We start from the raw sequence: 21,759 nt of genomic DNA, 5'->3' as shown, positions 1-21,759 counted from the left end.
AAAAAAAAAAAAGGAAAAGAAATACGGCTTTAAAAAAATTATCAGAAAAATTTGCATAATTGAGAATTATTCTTAAAATGTTTTATCCAAATCATAAAAACACCTCATTTACACCTCATTTAAGTGGGAATACAACTTACCCTAGCTAAGAGCTCAAATTCTGGAGCAAAATTTTGGCAAGGTCCACACCAAGGAGCATAGAAATCAATCACCCAATGATTCTTCCCATGTAAAACTTTTTCAGTAAAAGTCTGGGGTGTTAAATCTATGGACACTTGAGGTAAAAATCTGTGGCAAAGGAATAAAGTAAAATTAAAACAAAGGCAAAAAGTAATAATATTGCGATATTTTCCAAGTTAAAAATTATTTCAAAGAATAGCAATGTAAGCCGAACCCCTGAGGCTCATGCCTGTAATCCTAGCTACTCAGGAGGGCTGACATCTGAGGACTGGTTCAAAACCAGCTAGGGCAGGAAAGTCTATGAGACTCTTAGCTCCAATAAACTACTCAGAAAACAGGAAGTGGTACAGTGGCTCAAGTGGTAGAGTGCCTGCCTTGAGCTGAAGAGCCGAGGGGCAGTGTTCAGGCCCAGAGCTCAAGCCCCAGGACCGACAAAAAAAAAATGAAAAAAAGAATAGCAATGTAATAATTCTGAAGCTCAGCTCTTTTTATTTACTTATTTATTTTTATTTTTTGTCCCTCATGGGGTTTGAATTCTGGGCCTGGGCGCTTCCCCTCAGCTCATCAGCTCAAAGCGAGAGCTCTACCACTTGAGCCACAACACCAATTCCAGTTTTCTGGTGGTTTATTGGAGATAAGAGTCTCACAGACTTTCCTGTCTAGGCTGGCTTTGAACTGTGAGCCACAGATCTCAGACTCCTCAGTAGCTAGGATTACAGGTGTGAAACACCGGTACCCGGCTTCAGCTCTATCTTTACAAATACTCTTCACTAAATAATTGAAAATGTTAGTAGCTTAACTCACAGAAAATTTATAGACAAAAAAATTAAATAGCTTCAAATCTATTTCATAGAGTGTATATATTTTACTTACCCCAGACCCCAGATTCTTAGGGAGTATGCATCTCTATTCCAACCACTGTAACTACTGAAGAAAAAAAAAACAATAGTAGTAATTAAAAAAATAAATTTAGTTCTTTAACTTATATGACTCTCCCAAATTTTTCTCTTTGGAGTCTTTTATTTTTTTAAGGAGGTGCTGGGACTGAACCCACAATTGTGGGTAGGTAAGCTAAGCATGATAAGCATGCGTTCTACAACTGAGTTATCTCCCACTAGCCCTAGCTTTGTTATCTTTTTGTCAAGATAATCCAGAATAGAATATTTACCTATCTTTTGGACATCTATAGACCTATAGAAATACAAAAAATTCAAAATGTCTAGAACTTTAGTATCTGAATCTTCAGTGTTAAACTTTCATCTTTAAAACTTCTTGCTGGAAAGTTTTCTCCATAGTCCCTTCTCTTGACTTCCTCCCACAACTGTGATCCTTTCTTCTTTCGAAACGATTGTTCAGTTTTACTTCTTTAAGTGACATTCACCATATTATTTTTTTGAGTCTCTTATTTTTTTAATATACTTTTTATTGCAAAAATACTGTACAGAGGAGTTACAGTTACATGACTAAGATAATGAGTACATTTCCTATGGAGCATTGTTACCTCCTCCTTTGTTTTTCCTCCCCATTTCTTCCCTACCCCCACCCCCGAAGTTGTAAAGTTCATTTTCAGCATAGTGTCTTGTATATCTCATTGTTACAATGGGCCAACCTGTATCCTTATTTCGGCACATTCATCATATTACACCTTACATTTGAATGTCTGACCTAAAATACTTTGTGGTGTGTGACTACAAGAACAATCCTGGGTTCAAACCCCAGTTTCAAACCATGGCAGGTATGTAGCTTGGAAAGTTTTCTAAATGCTGAGAATCACAGCTTTTCAGAAACAACAGGAAGAATAGTTAATTCCTTTCACAAGGTATATATGAGAGTCAGGACGAAATGATGTTACTCATGGAAATAATGTTAGCCCTTCCATTCCTCATTTTCTTGACTTGTATATTTAAAGTTCATGAACAGTCCTGTTTAATATTTTCTTAATCTTCAGAAGCGCACATTAACATACTTTCTTAATATAATATCTTCTCACATGTATTTATTATACTAACTTAAATCTTAACTGTAATTGGTTATACATGTCTTTAAATTTGAAAATTTAAAAAATACTTACTGATACTGATAAGCTTTATTTGATTTTTGGGGAAAAAATCTTATCTCAGGGTATCTTTGAACATTTTCTTGGGCACAAAAAGATTGATACTGTTGGCAGTCCATACTGCCCACATTGATCAGTCCAGTTAATGTCTATGGAAGAAAAAAGGTGGTAAATATGTATCAGTAACTAAAATTATCCATATAGCATTATACATACACACATATACATATATATGTTAAATAGTCACAGTGAAATGGCTGATATATTATTTATCAGTGATTGTCACCAAATAACAACATAACAGTCCATATAATAAACAAGAGATGGGATCTTAATGGTCTGATCAGGGCTATTACTTACAGAGTCACTGATCTCAGTTTCAAAATAACATTCTAAGTAGCAATAGTTAAAATAAATGATTTTAGTATACCCGGGCCATTCTTTTCCACTCTGGCATTAAGACTTGACAGGGATGACACCATGGAGAATAGAAATCAACCATCCAGACTTCATCATGCTTTCTGTGTTTAACTAGTTCATTGAAAGTAGTGGGTGTTAGAGAGATCACTGAAGGGTTTCTAAGATCCTAAAGAAAACACAGATTATTAGAATAGTTACTCATGTATTCTTGGCAAATTATTGGTATATGTAATTTTTTTTTGTCAGTTGTGGGGCTTGAACTCTGGGCCAGGGCACTGTCCCTCAGCTCTTCAGCTCAAGGCAAGTGCTCTACCACTTAAGCCACAGCGCCACTTCCAGTTTTCTGGTAGTTTATTGGAGATAAAGAATTTCTTGGACTTTCCTGCCTGGGCTGGCGTTGAACCATGATCCTCTGATCTCAGCCTCCTGAGTAGCAAGGATTACAAGCATGCGTCACCGACACCTGACTGGCATATGTCATTTAAAAGGTTCTTGTTTCAGAGAAACTTTAAAGATGTTTAAGAATGTATAAAGGAAATCTACAGTACATTGCCCTAGAAATCAAAATGTTAATAAATTTATTTTAAATTTGGCATTTGTCCATTAGTTTTCTTAGATCAAGGTATTCCCCCCCCCCCCCATCTATATCTAAAACCACTGTAGACTGGGAATGGATAATAATGTTACAAAAGCTGCCCTGATAGCAACAGACTATATACATCTGTTCTAGAACCAAGAATGATTGGTTTGGAAATAACTTTTATGTCAACTATTTACTGGAATACTGCATGATTTCCTTCTAGAGATCACATAACCCAAATGCTGTTTTTTAATTTGTGTGCGTTTGTGTGTGTGTGTATGCATACATGTGCCAGTCCTGGAGCTTGAGCTCAGAGCCTGGACACTGTCCCTGAGCTTTTGAACTCAAGGCTAGTGCTCTACCACTTGAGTCACAGCTCCACTTCAGGCTATTTGAAGGTTAATTGGAGGTAAGATTCTCATAGACTTTCTTGCACTGGCTAGTTTCAAACTATGATCCTCAAACCTCAGTGTCCTGAGAAGTTAGGATTATAGGCCCTAGCCAACTGCACCTGGCTCCAAATGCTGTTTTAACTAGGTCTCAGCTTAAATTAATCAGAGATGCTATCTTCATCCAAAACAAAATAACATAACACATTATCCTGAAGGAAGAGATGAGCAAAGCAGAATGTTATTAAATAGGCAATTTTTATAAACTAGAATTGTTCCATTTTAGGATCCCCTATAATTGTTATGGTAAGAATAACTGCTGAGAGCAAAGGTGGTGTTACAGATGCAGGGGCTTTCATGTTGATAATGTAGCAGCATGGCATAGGCACCCATACTTCATGCACAGCATTTCTGCTTTCACAGAAAATATGGGCTCAAAGCTACAGTACAATCTTATATATTCAATAAATAGTTGGATCTGATATAAGACACTGTATATAAGTAATAAAACAAATTATAAAACAAATTCTAAATAATAAAACAACATATTATATATAAATATAAATCTATAAATAATAAAAACAAGTAATAAAACAAAATTAAAATAATGTCTTGTCAGACTATAATGTTTTGGCACGAAACAAATTAATTCTCTTTATTAAGCATTCAGAGTATACCTATGAATAGTAGTATTTCTAGCCCTGGGTTGGAATTTAACATACCTCTATGAATTCCAATATTTGTTCAGCAGAGTGATGTCCTTCATACTCATGAATACTGGACTGGTTGAATACCACTGTTGTTGGATAAGCTTGGATGTTATACTGTGAGGAAGGACAATATGAACTAAGTGAGAAGGTTACACATTTTACCATTTGTTTCAACTTTATAACCAGCTTGCCTTTAACTAATAACTAAATTTCTGGTTATTAAATTTAGCTTACCCTAACTTAGTAAAGGAAATGGATCTAAGTTTCTATAATAAATCTCTGATCCTAACTTATTATTCTAATTAGCCACAAAAACTGTAGTGGGCAAGCGTTATTATGTACTTGGCTTCTTTTTACGTTCCCAAAACAAGATGGGAAGAAGCTTATAAGAGTAGTTGTTATCTATTATCTCCAGATATGTTTTGGAATAATAAGTATTCTATTTTATAGAAGTAGATGACCAAGTAAAAAAATGCATAATTAGTGTCTACAATAATAGAGATAAGGTTAAAAAATTTTGAGTCAGCTTCAAAAAATACAGCCATTTTTATTCTTTATTCAAAATAGTCTTTCTGATGCAAAATGCTTAATTTTCTTCTCAGAATGAATAGAGGTACAAGCCCAAGAAGCATCTCTCAATATTGCCATTTTCACTTTTTAAAGTTACACAAATATCCCTGTGTATGAATTTTCCATAGCCCTTACTAGCAAAATGAGTAAGATTCACAAATAGTTTTAGAAAAACTACATTATTTGAAAAAACTGTATGCAAATTTAAATAATAACAAAATAAAGCTAAAATTTACTAAGTCCTTTCCAATTCAAAAGACTAGATCAAACCTTAATGAAAGCTGAAGAGGAATACCATGGTGACCTTAGAGACTCAAGTGACATGAGGCATAGTCGGGGGCAAGGGTAGAGGGACTTTTAGGAGCATCATGGGTGGTAGGTAGCTGGAGAGTTCAGAGTTTTGTAAATTTATCTCATTTATTCTTCACAATGCTATTCAGAAGTCAGAATTACACAGCTTCCTATAGATGAAGCTAGGTAGCCTGGTTAAGGTGAACTAATTAGACGGTGAATAGTGAATTCTGGACTCTATTTCAAGTTAATCTGATACCATATTATAAACCCTTAAAATTTAGTCAATCATACACTATTTAACGGCTTAAGATTACAAAGTAGAAAAACAGGAGGAGTTCAAATTAGATGATAAAAATTATTATATTTGTAGGATCGGGATTTGAATTTGGTCCTCTTGGTAGGCAAGGTTCTACCACTTGAGCCATACTTTTAGACCTTTTTGTGTTAGATAAGTAGTATTTTTTTAGATAGGGTCTTGCTTTTTTGTCCAGGGCCGTCAGGGACCAGTATCCTGGTACTTATGGTCTCTTAAGTAGTTGAGATGACAAGCATGCATCACCACACATCCAGGACACAACATATAGGACATTAAAAACAAAGGCCATATTTATTTTATTAAAAAAAAACAACAAAATCTCAAACATACTGAAAATAAAAGAATAATCTAACAAATACCTTCAAATCTACCCCTGTAATTATTAAGATTAACCTGACCAACTACTGACATTCTCTTCCTTGATCCCTTCCTTTCCTCACACAAGGATATACTAATCCTAAAATTAGTGTATAGCTAGCTCACTAATGTTTTTGTGCTTTTGTTACATGTACACCTTAAGCAATATATTACAATGTTTTAAACATTTAAAAACTTTCTATAATTTTATTTAACTTTATGGCATGCTGTTATCTGCTTTTCTCATTTTATTATGTCATGTTGATAAAAATTTGTTTCAGTGCTGGGGACTGAACTGAGCATGTAGGCAAGTGCTCTACCACTGAACTATATTTGCAGCTTGGCACTCCGTAACTATTTGTTCAGGTACTTGCTACTGTCAGATTTTTGTCTATTTGATTGGTAGTGAGGGTATCTGACTTTTGTTGTAAATGGTGTTGTCTTATGACTAGTAAAGTCCAACATTTTCTCTTATTTATTAGATTTTTCAATTATACAAGTATCCATAATGCCTCACTTTTTCAGTCTTTTTTTTTCAGGGTTGACTTAGTATTATAGTGTCCCTTTGGTGGTAGTTTGAACATTTAATGTAGTCATACTCATTTTACCCTGACAATTTTATCCTTACACTTCATATTTTTATGAGTGTGAAATAAGAAATTATTCTTTACACAGATACCAATGGCTGTCTCCTTCTACTATGATTAAAAACAGCCTTTTGGGCTGAAAAGGTGACTCAGTGGTAGAGTGCTTGCCCTGCGTGCATGAGGCCCTGGGTTCGATTCCTCAGCACCAACATAAGCAAAAAGAAAAAAGCCGGAAGTGGTGTTGTGGCTCAAGTGGTAGAGCACTAGCCTTGAGCTGAAGAGCTGAGAGACAGCGCCCAGGCCCAGAGTTCAGGTCCCATGACTGGACACCCCCCCAAAAAATTAAATAAATTAAAAACAGCCTTTCTTTTGTTTCCATTTCTCTCTTCTCCAATCTTTCCTTTCCCAACATTTTAGTTTTTGAGTTACATTTCCCAAAACAGATAGGAAATAGGCTTTTATGTTTCATGAAGCTATGATAATCACTTATAGCAACTCTTATTTTATCTAATCCCTTCACTGTAGTCTACTGCTATACCAAGATTATTTTAAAGCACATTCCAGATGAACTTTCATCATTTCATCTAGAAATACTTCAGTGTTTAAACTGTCTGAATTTTCCCACCAATATAACCTATTACCACTTTCACATCTAAAAATGGTAATTTAAATCATCATCTTCTCAGCTATCAAATTTTCCCAATGACTTCTTTCACTGCAGTTCATTTAATTCAAGCAAGACTTAAACACTGCCATCAGATTTAAATATCCTTTTTTCTTCCATTTTTCCATCTCCAATGCCTTCAATATATCTGATGAGCAATCTGTGTATCTTATATAAGGTTCTCCACATGCTGAGAATTGTACATTGAATGCCCACAGTGTTATTTAACTTGTATCCACTTAGTATGTCCTATACAGTGATAAATCTGAATGTTTGGTCAGCTTGAGGATTATTTTGTTTTTCTGCTGAGATTATTTTACAGATGGCACTCTGTATTTTGATCAGGAGGTATGAGATAGTTTCTTCCTTGAACTGAGAACTGGGAAGTAAATATTAATTTATCTAATATCTTTATGTAAGTAAAGATTTCAAAAAGTTTGTTCACTGTTTTTATTTACTTTTGCTAACTAAATTAAGAAAAAAAAGCAAGGAAAAATTAAGTTAAATAAATAAATGAGAAATTGTGGCAACATTTTATCAAGTAAAGTATTATCCTGAGTTTGTAAGTCCTTGACTACATATGACATAATCCAACCATAATTTAAAATTTTACTTAAATTAACTAACTTGTTACTATTTTAGATAGCTGTGAACTTGGAAAAATTAATGTTTTTATTAGACTGTCAAAGTATTTCACAAAACACATTAATAAGAAAAAATGTCTTATACTTTTGTCTTACCATGTTACAGAGTCCTTCATGAATGGTACAGTCAAGTGTACCAAATTTAAGCTGACCATAAAGAAGTGTTGATGCTTTTCGTAACTCTGGTAGCAAAGCTCGACATGGTGGACACCACTGGGCAAGAGAAAAGTATTCACAAGTGCTAAGCCAAATGAAACAAACAAAATACCATCATGGTTGCAATAAGCAATATACCTATTAAGATAAACTAAACATAGTGGACTATTTTCTGTTTATGTACTTAAGTCTTAGAAGGGTAATTACATTAGCACTCATTTAGAAGTAACATATGCCAACAGTGGCCAAACTGAACCATACAGTTCTAGTACCTAAGGTTCTATTCATCCAGAAAACGTCTTATAGTCAGAACAAGATAAAATATGACAATAATCATATGTGACAGGTAAAAGTAACTTACAGGGGCAAAAAAATCAACAAGCCATGGCTCTTTGTCACTAGCAGGAAAATTCTGAGGTCCAAGTGTAGTAACATGAGAATTCACACTTTCTTTGGCAAAAGCAAGTATATCATATAGAATCTTCTTTCCTTTGAAATTAAGATAAAAATTAATCTGTATTCTTTTACAACCATAGAAACATTACAAAGTTTTATTCTCAAAATATTAACTGGAAATCTTATGAACAGGTCAATTTGGTGATGTTTATTATTAGAATTCTGTATATTATGCATGGCTTTGCTCTATGGGAAGTACCCTTTTTATTAAGTTTTTTATTGTGAAAATACTGTACAGAGGGGTTATAGTTACAAGAGCAAGGTAATGAGTACATTTCTTATCAAGCGTTCTTGCCTCCTCCTTTGTTTTTACCCTAACATCCCTCCCCCCCCACTACCCTTTCTATGCACACTTGACCTAGTTAAAATATAAAGAACTCTCTGAAATGCCAGAGATAAAAATAATTACTTCTTTATAGTATTTTTAATTCTTTGTGTTATTACTATGACCTAACTTACATAATATAGCCAAATTGAAAAATTTCTCCCCAAATTTGCTCCTTTTCTCACATTCTGGTCTTGATCATGGCAATTAGGCACATGACTAAAGAATATCTTGCAGAGAGATCCTTGCTTTTTCTCTGTGCTGGTATCATAATTCTATCCGTTCTATGTTTTACCCTATCTCCCACTTCACTGCTACTACTTGAATTCAATATGGCTAACTGCAATAGTCACACTGGTATTTCTGCCTGCAGCCCTCCTCAGTAATCTACACTACTCCCATAGTCAACCTAAAAGAAAAAAAATATCATATTGTCTCCCCTTGCTTAAATTCCTCTAATGATTTACCACTGCCTAAAGAATATACTCCTTAGCTTGGCAAGTCAGATTTTCCTCAGTTAGAAAAGAGTTTATTTTCCCTAGCACCCCTTTACTTATTCACTCCGCTGTCCAAACTAAGTTAAGAATTTGTTATATGTCAACTCCACTTGAAATGTTAAGATACTTTTACTCTCCTTAAGGAACTCAAAATGCAACAAAAGACAGATATTTCCACAACTGTTTAAATATGGGGTGATAAATGCTATAGAGTTCTCCATTCTCTATTTTCTTTTTCCTTTTTTGCTGATCTTGGAGCTTAAATTCTGGGCCTGAGTGCTGTCTCTGAGCTTTTCTTTTCCTTAAGGTTAGGATTCTACAACTTGAGCTGTAGCTCCACTTCTAGCTTTTTAGTAGTTAATTGGAAGTAAGAGTCTCAGTGACTTTCCTGCCTGGTCTGGCTTCAAATTGTCATTCTCAGATCTCAGCCTCCTGGGAAGCTAGGATCACAGGCATGACTACTGGTACTTGCCTAGCTGTAGTTTCTTGAACAGCTTAAAAAATTTCACTATCTCTAACCATCCCTTACAGGTCACTCTGATTTCTAATTCATTATTTTTTTCTGTTTTTTCTTAGACAAGCTCATCCTTAATTGTAAGTACTGTATTAATTACTATCAACAATTTTAAGCCTACAGTGTGTAGTACAAATTAATTTTTTGGCACTCAAGCCTAAACTAAACTGTGAACTGGACATATCTACTGTCAATTCCTCACCAGGTATTCTCTTCCTCATTGAATGGCTGAATCATTCAAAAGCAATTAAACAAGACAGAGCTAAGTCAGAAACATGAGTATTATCTTTGACTCTCAATCCCCCTGTCCCCAACAATCACCAAGTTAAATTGAGATTGTACTTTGGAATTAAATTATCTATCTACTTCATCATTTTCTTCATTATCATTGCTGTAAGACAGTCATGTTCTTACATATGTGATTACATAGACCTCTTTCTGCTTAATCTCACTCACTCCAAACGTTCTCTCATGTTCTCTAGGCTGCTAGTCACTTTACTAAAATGTAAGCCCACTCATGTCACCTTTCTGCTTACCCTCAGGATAGTCCAATTCCTTTACCTGCAGATTAGATATATAATATGGACTCTTGTTGCTTTTATGACTTAACTCTTTTCCCAATACTAAACTTCTAGTTATTCTGAAGTTCATTTAAATTTTATTATAGAAGAAATCAAGAGAGTCAAAGTCAGAAAGGTGACATGAAAAAAGTATTTTGGACACTAACTGTAAATGAAACAAGAACCAAGAGGAATGAGTGGAGATGAGCAGCGCTATAAGAGATGTATTACAATAAAATGGTGATGAAACTAGCAAAATGAACAACACAAAGATGCAAGTGTGGATATACTTCACAGGTTAAAAAAACTAATAAAACTCTATTACTAAAATGTAGTCATTTCTAGTAATTTCAGGGTCTGACTAGTAGCTAAACTTAGGTTTTGGAGTCACAAATTTAGATTAAAAAAAATCTACCTTTCATTATGTGTTGTGAGGCTATTTCTGAATCTTATTTTTCAGGGCTGGGAAGGTGGCTCAGTGGTAGTGTGCTTGCCTTGCATGCATGAGGCCCTGGGTTCGATTCCTCAGCATCCCATACGCAAAAAGAAAAAAGCCGGAAGTGGCGCTGTGGCTCAAGTGGTAGAGCGCTAGCCTTGAGCTGAAGAGCTGAGGGACAGCGCCCAGGCCCAGAGTTCAGGCCCCACGACCGGACCCCCCCCCAAAAAAAGAAACTGAATCTTATTTTTCACCAATGGTTGTTATGAATATGAAAAGGGATCATCCAGGCGAGACCCTAAGCAAAATGTAGTATGTGAAGAAAGTGCTGAGTCAACAGCAGTTACTGTTATTTGCAAAGCTTTTGTTCACACAGTCCCTTCAACCTACAGGGATTCACTTCTTGTACCTTTGTATTTACTTGGAAAACAACATTTTTTACTCAATTCAATTGTTACCCCCTGGCTTATGCTATGAAGAAATATATTTGATTATTTTATGCATAATGGCCACTATTATTTCATGATTTTGAATAGATTTCCCTTCTGTTCCTACTAAATTGTATTCTGAAATTCCTGAGAGCAGAGCTCGGATTTTAAACTTTATAGCTAATCCTCTTGCCTAACATGCATTTCATTAGTATCTGATTCACTTAACTGCAATATAATTAGAAATATGTGAGTCTCCTTTGTAACATTTGTTCTCTTTTAGGACAAGCGCTTTGTCTTGTTCATAAATCGCAAGGTAGATTTTGAATTCAATGCGTCTGACTCCAATGTCTACCAACTCTCAGAAATGAGATTCTACATGAATGTAAAACCAATCTTCAATAAAACCAAAGCTTCAAATAAACTGAAATGTAGTCATAATTATAAATGCAAAAGTTAACAAAGCAGTTAATGGAGAAGCTTGAAGTCTAATAGAAGAAAAGCTCAAAACAATGTCTAGAAATCTACCTATTGTGATGCTATGTAGCACCTAAGAATGGAGGCTTCATATGCTCCTTACTGTACCAGCATGCAAACCCCTCATTTTATTGACACTTCCCATCAGATATGGCTGAAAGTGATCAATATTGTTAAGGGACATAAAGGGCACAAACAGAATTAAATGATTATATATAATCCAAAATGAGAGCAAAAGTTATTTACAATAAACATGTTCACGGAAAGTACAGAAAAGTATAATTAGAAAATTAATATTTGAAAGATGAAATTTATAATTTTTCCTATGCTCACCATGATGAATTTCATATTCTTTGGTTCCTTGTCCTTTAAATACTGCTAGACATGGCTGAAAAACATAGAGATTACTGCAGATGTCTGGTGTAGAGGAACAGTCAAACCTTCCAACCTAGAAAGCAGAAGATTAAATATAATAAAAATATAAATTGTACTAATTTTTTAAGTATTTATAATCCCCAATGAATGATAATCTGGAAGTTATTAATATAAATGGATAAAATTCTACAAGAAACATATATGTGTGTATTTCTTTTTCAAAAATATGTTCCAATTAAATATTGCTTATAAAAATTTTATTTCATTGTTCAAGACACACATAAACTAAAATTTAAGAATTTGAAAAAGTTATTCCATGTAAGCAGAAAGAAACAGAAGGAAACAAACAGATGGAAGAAAAGCAACAACATATTGCATAAAACAGACCAAGTCAAAAACTAAAGCGAGGTCTTAAGTTCAAACCACAATTACAGCTAAGAAAAATAAAACAAGTAAACAAATAAAAAGAAAGATCATTATATTAATGAAAAGATCAGTTTAGCAAAAGGACATAATTGTAAATAGATATGTACCCAATAATAGACCACCCAAATATATTAAGCAACTATATATACATATATATATATATATAAATCTATATAATATGTAAGCTGCAAAATAACTCAAAAAATTAAAAAAGTAAAATCATATGATATTTTCAGACCACAAACAAATAAAAAATAGATAAGAAAAATGGAAAATATACAAAATACACGGACACTGAAAAAAAGACTAGATAAAAAGCGAACTACCCTACGTCCTAGGTATATATCCAAAGGAACCAAGTCATTGTATCACACAGACATTTGCAACTCCCAAGTTTATCGCAACACTATTCACTAAAATATAGCTAAAAGTAGGGAATGTAATCTAGCATTCATTAACAAATGAATGGTAAATTAGATGTAGTATACAAACACAATCCTTTCACTTGTAGTAACATGGAAAGAACTAGAAGACATCAGGTTAAGTAAAATAAAACAGGCACAGAAAGACAAAGAGTGAATGTTTCCACTCATTTGTGGAAGCTAAAATAGTTGGTTTCACAGAAGAGGGTGGGATAGTGGTCACTAGACACTCCAAGGAGAAAGGAGCAGCAGGCAACTGTATTATATAGTACAGTAATATATTATTTAGTACAGCAATATACTATGTGTCTATAGCAACTGATATATTTCAAAATGAATAGTAGCAGAAGAGGCAGGGGTTTCAACACAGAGAAATGGTAAATACTTGAGATAGCAGAAATGCTAATTGCTCTAATTCATATATACATACACATATATATTATATATGTGTGTGTGTGCATGGAACTATTGTATCATGTATTTACCAACATTATATATCAAGTTAGAAACATGAAACCATATTGAAGTGACCTTTTGGATATAATGGGTTAAACAAAACTACTACTTTAGGAGAGGAGGATAATCTTCTAGATATTTTTTGGTTGGACATGAGACTTGAACTCTGGGCCTGGGTGCTGTCCCTGATCTCTTCAGCTCAAGGCTAGCCCTCTATCACTTGAGCCACTGTGTCACTTCTGGTTTTCTGGTGGTTCACTGGAGACTAAGAGTTTCAAGGCTTTTCCTGCATGGGCTGGCTTTGAATTGCAATCCTCAGATCTCAGCCTCCTGAGTAGTTAGGATTACAGGTGTGAGCCACAGGCGCCCAACTAGAGTTTATATTCCAGAAAAATTGTTTAAGTTTCTTAGTGCTAAAGAAATAAAAACTTGCCACTTTCAGATATGGTAAGTTTTTGTATGTGTATGAGTGTATGCTGGTACTGGGGCCTGAATTCAAAAGCACTGTTACATTCTTTAGCTTTTTTGCTCATGGCTGTGGCACTTTAACACTGGAACCAGACAGTTCCACTTCTGGCTTTTATTTTTTGTGGTTAGTTGGAGATAAGAGTTGCTAAGTCTTCTCTGACCAGGCTGGTTTTGAACCTTAATTGCTAGACTTCAGCCTCCTGAGAAACTAGGATTACAAGCATGAGCCACCAGTGCCTAGAAGATGTCAACTTTTAATACAAAAAAGGAAAGACAAAGGAAGAAATCACAAACCCCAAACCAAAAGTACATTTAACTTAGGACGTCAATAAACCCTGTTAGGTTAATTAAAATATAATAAATGAAATGTTTTTTTCTTACTTGAATGTGATCATTTTTCAGTAGTGTTTTCAGTTTTTTCAACTCGGGATCATTTGAATTTTCATTTTTTCCAAAATCAAAAAATAAGAGCCAGCGATGATGTGCTAAACGATTCTTGCAATAAAGAAAGAACAATGTGAAAGTCAGCAAATTATAAGAGTTCTAATCTTTTTTCTTTTACTTGGAGTTGGTTTTAGCTACCCTATTCTTTATTACAAAATATTATCTAAAATTTAAACTTATCTTTACACTTATCTTGTTGTTTATTAGGAGAAATGGCATATAAATCAATTATAGATGAGCATGCCACAGAACTACAAATTGTTAGATAACTGCTAGGAAAAAAAGTATTTTAATAATATATAGGTATAAATTTGGGGTAGTTTGAAAAGGTAATCTTTTCAAGTTTAACAAAGGATTTAGTAGGGACACAAGCTTAGAATGGTCTAGGATCCATAAGGAAAGTAAGATCCTTCAGTAAAATAAAACTCTGGGTTTTCCAAAACCACAGAATCATTTGAAATTTAGCCAGAATTTCAGTAACAGCAATTTAACATAGACTTTATTACTATATAATCCATTGAATTCTCTCTAGCAATTCAATTTCTCTAGTAATGAATAAAACAAATGTTCAGTTTAAAATGTTAGACTTATTACTATTATAAAAACATTACCTCTAGTGTGTTTGCTGAGAGTTGCTCAAAATCTGGAAGATTGTGTATTATTTCCATATATATTTCCTTAGCATCCAATGAATTAAGAAACTAGAATAAAAGAATATTATAATTTTTTGTGGAAATATTAATTTCTTACCATTTCTTGTGTTTCTAAAGAGGAACTTTTAAGAAAACAATTGCAGAATTTTTAAAACTATTACACATGCTTTTCTGTTTTAAAAGTAACATTTTACAATTAGTTCAAATATTATGTAGCTGGATTTTTAAAGAAATAATTATATAAAATCAATTAAGCAGACTATTCTCTTAACTGGATTTTTCTGTTGTTGTAATTCTCTTAATTCAGAGTGACCTCTAAGTCATTATGAAAATACACTAGGTTCACTTCTGCTTCCTACGTAGCTAGGATTGTAGACTTCAGACACAGCACCCAGAAATGACATGTTATATTTACTCAGTGAAGTAATTACTAAAACAATCATATATACACCCTTGGGTAGAAAAAAATAGACAAATTTATTTGTTGAAAAGATCATAAAATAGAATCTACTATAACATCCTGCATATATCCATCTATTTAATGTGTACAGGTGTGTATATGTAGTACAAATATATGTATATGTAGAGTATATTCACAGTTGCTAAGACACACACACATACATCCACACCAGAATCCTTGTAGGCATTTGGCATATATCAGTGAACAACTTAAAATTTAATAAGCAAATCAGAGAGAAATAGAAGATAGTACAAGGTAGTACTGTGATCAAGTGAGATACCGAAACTGGGCAAAGCAGTTATGTGGGAACATTAGCAATACAGTTAATAGACATTTAGATTTGAGACACTACTATCCCAGAGAGGTTGAACAGAAAGTAGTGTGTGTGTATGTATTTGGGTATATGTAATACTTCTGGAGTAGAGGACATAGGTGTGAGCTGTGTCTACCTACGTAATATGAAGTTAAAACTGAAAGTCATATATACTAGTCTCTGAAAAAGTATTTAATAACTATTTAATAATGGTTGTTTATAGTAATTTAGATTTAGGAAAATTTTTTTACTATATTACCATACTGTACACTGAATTTCTTAAATGAGCATGAATTACAGCTAAAAAATTAAAGCACAGGAAACAAAGAGTTTTTCCCCCAGTCCCTGACATTCTTTTGAGATTCCCAAAGGGTCTGTCCAAGCATATTATTATTCATCTCAGCATGTTGCCAATTACCTTTAATCTCAGTTTGTTTATTTTAAATATAGATCTAGAAGAGAATCTTATATTTCCAAACTGAGTTTATATCAGAAATTTACAGAGTGCTGAAAAATTTTACATGCTTGAGACCCTATTACTGTACTTACTAATCTACTTAATATCTTTATGATTTTTTTTGGTTGATCAGGGGCCTGAACTTTGCACCTGGGCGCTGTCCCTCAGCTCTTCAGCTCAAGGCTAGCACTCTACCACTTGAGCCACAGTGCTACTTCAGCTTTTTTTGCTTATGTGGTGCTGAGGAATTGAACTCAGGGCCTCATGCATGCAAAGCAAACACTCTACCACTGAGTCACCTTCCCAGCCCCTTATTATCTTTTTAATATTGGAAAATAACCAATTTATTGGAAACCAATGAAAACTCATGATATAAAAACATCTAAGATTATATACTTGTGATAAGTTATGAAATGTTTTGTAACCAAATGATATAAATGGATTCCTTTCCTACTGTATACAAAATATTACTTTTGAAAGTATGAGCATGTACATATCTGTAATGTAAAGAAATTTCCTTAAAGTTATTCATACCAAAACGCTATTTTTTTCTTTGTTATTTAAAGTGGCTCCAGGAGGAAAATATGCAGTAGTACTTGTTGTAATATCTAAACTTTTACAAAGGTTATCCTGGGTTACACAGTCCATCCATCCTACATTAACAAGACCATCCTAAAATAGAAACAAAAACATGTTGTAAATGGAAAAGTCAAACAGATTCAGCTGAACACAGCTGAAAACCCAAACTCCTTAAACATACTCAATAATTATTTGAAATGTAGTATTCTCTTAATAATACACATCTATTTAAAAACATTTTTCTATCAGTCTACTGAAACTATACAATCTTAGGTTAAAAAAATCAACTTGTGTATGATTTATTACTATGACTGTACTTTCAATATGTATCATTTAGTTTTTAAGATATTTTATGTGTGTCTACAATGTACACTTAAAATTAGTACCTACTTAAAAAAAGAAAAAAGAATGAAGAAAAAGTTATATCATGCCAACATTAACTGAAGAAAAGTTGGAGTTGTCATAATTCATATTAAGGAAGACTTGAGAAGATAATTTTAAACTAGTCTCCATATAGTGACAAAGGCTCAAAATATATAGAGAAAAAGTTGACAGAACTAAAGGTAGGAGCAGAAACATTCACAATAACAGTGGGAAAAAGATACTTCTCTAAGTTACTGATTAAAGGCAGACAATAACATTAAGATCTAGATTTGAACAGAACGGTTAACCCACTTAGCCCCATTGGTTTTAAAGAACTATGAACTACAGAAATTTAAAAATACACACTAACATTTATAAAAAATATACCATGGTGGGCCATAAGGCAAGGCTCACTAATCTTAAAAACCTGAAACTATTAAAACGGAAACTCTCTTAATGATAAAATTAAGATAATTGTTAGTATTTAATAAAAGAAAACAAAACAACAAAATCTTTAGAAAAATTCACTTTAGGGGTAAACTTCTTCAAAGTGAATTGTAGTAATCTATGGAATTATTACAACAAAACCCCTGTGCCATTAACTTATGTTAGTTATGTTAGTTACCCTCTATGTTTGGTAATACAGTAAGAAATAAAATAATTTAATTAAAAAAAGAAAATAAAAAAGAATCATTAGAGAAATTCCAAATTGATAATTTAAATTCTACCTATCAAAATATGTGCTATATTGTAATCAATAACTGGTAGTCTAAATTCTTATCTTAAAAAGGAACTATTAATGGCCTAAACATCCACGTCAACTTAAAAGAGCAAATAAAACTCTAAAGAAAACAGAAGGAAGGAAATAAAATGTATAAATCAATGAAACAGAAAACAAATGTCAAATAGAAAAGACGGTGATTTAGTTTTTAACAATCATATTTACAAGTTGTAGTAAACTAAGGTCAATTTATCAATGAAGAAAGAACTTTTGTTTTTATAAACTTGGTATAGCCTACTTGTATTTGTAAGTCTACAGTAGTGTTCAGTAATATCCTAGACTTTGAAATTCACTTATCATTTTGACACACCAAGAGTGACTTCTAGTTCTATAAGTTCTATTCACAGCAAATGCTCTATATAGGTGTACATTTTTATTTTTATATTTATATTCACTACATTTTTTTCCTCTGATTAGTACACAGATAGCTCTGTATTACAACTGTCTACAATTGTCAGCATAGTAATACACTGTACCCTAGGAGTTACTATGCCATGTAAGGTAGATGTAGAGCAGATCATATCTACCCATTTTGTCTTTATATATTCTATGATGCTAATAAAAAAACGGATTGCCTCTTAAGTGATATGTGATTATATATGCAAATAAGTAATAGGAATAAAAGAAACTATTGCAGTTGGAGATTTTTATATGACTTAGAAATTATAGATCAATAGAATAAAAATAAATGATTTAGACTGCTAACTTAATAGAGATAAAATTATACTTTACACAGAAACTTACTAGTTTTGAGGCTCATGTAGTACTTTCCCAATTTATGACAAACTTGGATCACACAAGGGAAATTTCAATAACACCAAAGACTCAACATCACATAGACCATATTCACTAACTATAATATGATATGAACAAAGTAAATAAGAAATACAAAAACAGAACAAAAATAAAGTTTAGAAATGTCAAAAATACTAGCAAATTCATAATAAACAGTAGAACACTTATTAAAGACAATGAAAGAATTATGTCAGAACTTACTGAACAAAGGTATTTAGAAATAAACTTATAGCTATAAACATGTGTATCAGAAAATAAGAAGACAGAGTAAATTAAATGTTTAAGGAACCATTAAAAAAATCTGGAGCCATTTTCTAAATGTGCTTCTTTAAATGATGCTACAGTTTTGTAAAAATGATAGTTGCTTACCAACATGCCACTAAGCCTGAGTCGTGTTTGTGAAGTCAAACAATCTGAGGGAGAAAGAGAATTTTATGAGGCTATTTTAGATTTGTTAAGCTTATATTCTCATGCCTTTCCCCCAAATTACCATGTGGATTTTAAGGCAATTAACTGAGTTATATACTGGTAAATATGGAAACCTTTAGTAGATAGATACAGAGGCTAATGTCTCATTTATATTTTCATATTATCTCTCTCTTTGTTTTTATTGTCGTCCCTTAATTTCACAAGATTTCTAGCTACACAGAAAAGAAGCCACACAGTAGGATGATTTCTAGCTATAAGAGAAGAAATCTTGGGCTGGGAAGGTGACTCAGTGGTAGAGCGTTTGCCTTGCATGCCTGAGGCCTTGGGTTCGATTCCTCAGCCACATAAGCAAAAAGAAAAAAGTCAGAAGTGGTGCTGTGGCTCAAGTGGTAGAGTGCTAGCCATGAGCTGAAGAGCTGAGGGACAGCGCCCAGGCCCAGAGTTCAGGCCCCACGACCGGACCCCCCCCAAAAAAAACAACAAGAAAAGAAATCTTGATGGATTGCCAGTGACTCACATCTGTATTACTTGCTATTCATGAGGCTGAGATCTGAGGATCATGGTTCAAAGACAGCCTGGGCAGGAAAGTGCATGGAACTCTGATCTCCAATTAACCACCAGAAATAAACCGGAAGTGGAGCCCAGGCCTTGAGTTCAAGCCTCACAACTGAACAAAAATAATTAAAAAAAAAATCCAACCAACCAACCAAAAAACCCACAATGGAATGAAAGAAAGTTTTGCTCATGTGTGGGTGGATTGAAATCTGGTTATTAGGCCAGAATAAGACAAAACTCCTTGGTGAAAGAATTCAGTTAAGGCTGATTTTACTCAAAAGATTAACAAAGGTTTTATAAGATGAGATGTGTGACTAGTTAACAACTAGTGATAACACAGTCTTAATAAAGTAGTGCAGAGTAGAAGTCAAATTTGTGGGATTACAGGAGAAAGTATTAAGAAATTAGGGTAATTTTTCATATTGGGCTAAATTTTAATTCATGTGATTAAATACAGTTTTCATTTTACAGTTTAATACTGAATTTTCAACTTAGTTTATGAAAGATCCTAGAAGCAAGAATTTTCATTTTCACATAAACAATTTTAGAAGGCTAATTTTTAATATGTGTAAGCCTATTCAAAAAGTATTGTTTGGGGAAGACTCTATTTGTTAACTAATTACTTCTGCAAGTTGCCACATATGTCTGTGGCTAACTCAGGCACAAATTATCATGAGTACAATGAAGCTCAAATACTTATAAACCAAATATAACATATGATTAATAAATGACATTTATAAAGTAGTAATTTTGATAACCTCCAAAGTATAAAATGACAGTAGGGTATATAATGACTCATAAAAATGTAAATCTGAGTATAAATAGTAGTTTCAATTAATGATTTACTGAAAACCTCTAATAATAATAGTACATTTAAAATTGGAATCTAAAATTAAAATGTTATATTCTTTTATTCTAAAAGAACGATAACTTTACCTCCTCCTTTGGAACAAAAAGTGATCAGCCAGCCAATACCAGCAGCAAAAGCAGTTTGTATGGAGTTAACAAAATTTCCTTAAAACAAAGGAAACCGAATGATTATCATTATTCAATGATAGGAAGCAGTTTTCCAAATACTATTTTTTCTTTTTAATCTTACCCTTTTCTTTTCTAGTAAGTTTTTTTATTGTGAAAATACTTTACAGAGGGCTTACAATTACATGAGCAAGGTAATGAGTACATTTCTTATCAAACATTTTTGCCTCCTTTGTTTTTCACGTACCCTCCCATCTCCACAACACCCCTCCTTGTTCCCCCCTCCCCACCCCCACCTAAATTGTAAAGTTCGACATAGCATCTTGTACATCTCATTGTTGTAATGGCTCAACCTGTATCACTATTTAAACAATTTGTTTTTTTCCCTTCCTCTCCACAAATTATACCAACATCAAATAAAGTGAAAACAGGGGTTATACCTTGGGGGAGGGACATACAAAGCAACAAAAAAAATCACGTGGTACCTTATAAATATGTTAGAAACAATAACAAGAAAAAAAAAACACTTGTGTCCTTATCTTGGGGTTCATTTCACCTAATATCATCTTATCTGACCTTTTCTGCTTGTCTCAGACATATACTAGATATTGCAAATAAGGGAAACCATGGGACCTATGTTTTTTGGGCCTGGCTTACTTCACTTAATATAATTTTTCCAAGTCTTCCATTTCCTAATAAATGGAGCCATGTCATTCCTTCTGATGGAGGCAAAGAATTCCATTGTGTAGCTATACCACATTTTCTTGATCCATTCATCTACTGAGTGGCATCTGGGTTGGTTGCATATCTTAGCTATGGTAAATAATGCTGCAATAAACATACTTGTGCTTGTATCTTTAGTATGGTCTTGTTTGTGATCAAATCTACCATGTATAAGTTACCTTTTAAATAAATTGCTTGAACACATTAAATTCCTTCACTGGCTTTCTGTTTTATCACATAAAATCTAAATTTACTATTTCATTATGAAGAAAATTTAAAACTGGCAAGGTATGGCTCCATGTGATCTGACTTTTGTCTACCTATTTATCTAGTCTTACTTCTCCCTATACAACCCCATTATGTCATCTCTTCATGACATGTTAAGCAATTCTAAAATATATAGTGCTCCCTAAGGCTTCCTTTTAGAAAGGGATATTACGTATGACCTTTTCTAGAAGTTTTGTCTAAC

General features: G+C 33.4%; 1 protein-coding gene across 3 annotated transcripts in view; it reads right to left on the bottom strand.

Annotated features, from left to right (window-relative positions):
- Positions 1-21,759, bottom strand: part of Dnajc10 (DnaJ (Hsp40) homolog, subfamily C, member 10) — a 55,125-nt gene that overhangs the window by 22,262 nt on the left and 11,104 nt on the right. For all 3 annotated transcript variants that reach the window (XM_013030356.1, XM_013030348.1, XM_013030340.1), the window contains 13 exons: positions 20,529-20,606; positions 18,978-19,021; positions 16,625-16,762; positions 14,819-14,908; positions 14,145-14,258; positions 11,950-12,064; positions 8,285-8,412; positions 7,864-7,980; positions 4,348-4,449; positions 2,667-2,822; positions 2,252-2,385; positions 1,054-1,107; positions 141-288 (listed from right to left, as the gene is read on the bottom strand). In XM_013030356.1, the coding sequence (XP_012885810.1) occupies positions 141-288; positions 1,054-1,107; positions 2,252-2,385; positions 2,667-2,822; positions 4,348-4,449; positions 7,864-7,980; positions 8,285-8,412; positions 11,950-12,064; positions 14,145-14,258; positions 14,819-14,908; positions 16,625-16,762; positions 18,978-19,021; positions 20,529-20,606 (1,418 nt within the window). The remainder of the gene's footprint in view (positions 1-140; positions 289-1,053; positions 1,108-2,251; positions 2,386-2,666; positions 2,823-4,347; positions 4,450-7,863; positions 7,981-8,284; positions 8,413-11,949; positions 12,065-14,144; positions 14,259-14,818; positions 14,909-16,624; positions 16,763-18,977; positions 19,022-20,528; positions 20,607-21,759) is intronic.

Source organism: Dipodomys ordii, unplaced genomic scaffold, assembly GCF_000151885.1.
Source record: "Dipodomys ordii isolate 6190 unplaced genomic scaffold, Dord_2.0 Scaffold5, whole genome shotgun sequence".
Classification (NCBI taxonomy): domain Eukaryota; kingdom Metazoa; phylum Chordata; class Mammalia; order Rodentia; family Heteromyidae; genus Dipodomys; species Dipodomys ordii.
The sequence above is the reverse complement of the archived record's forward strand: the minus strand, read 5'-3'. Positions and strand labels throughout refer to the sequence as shown.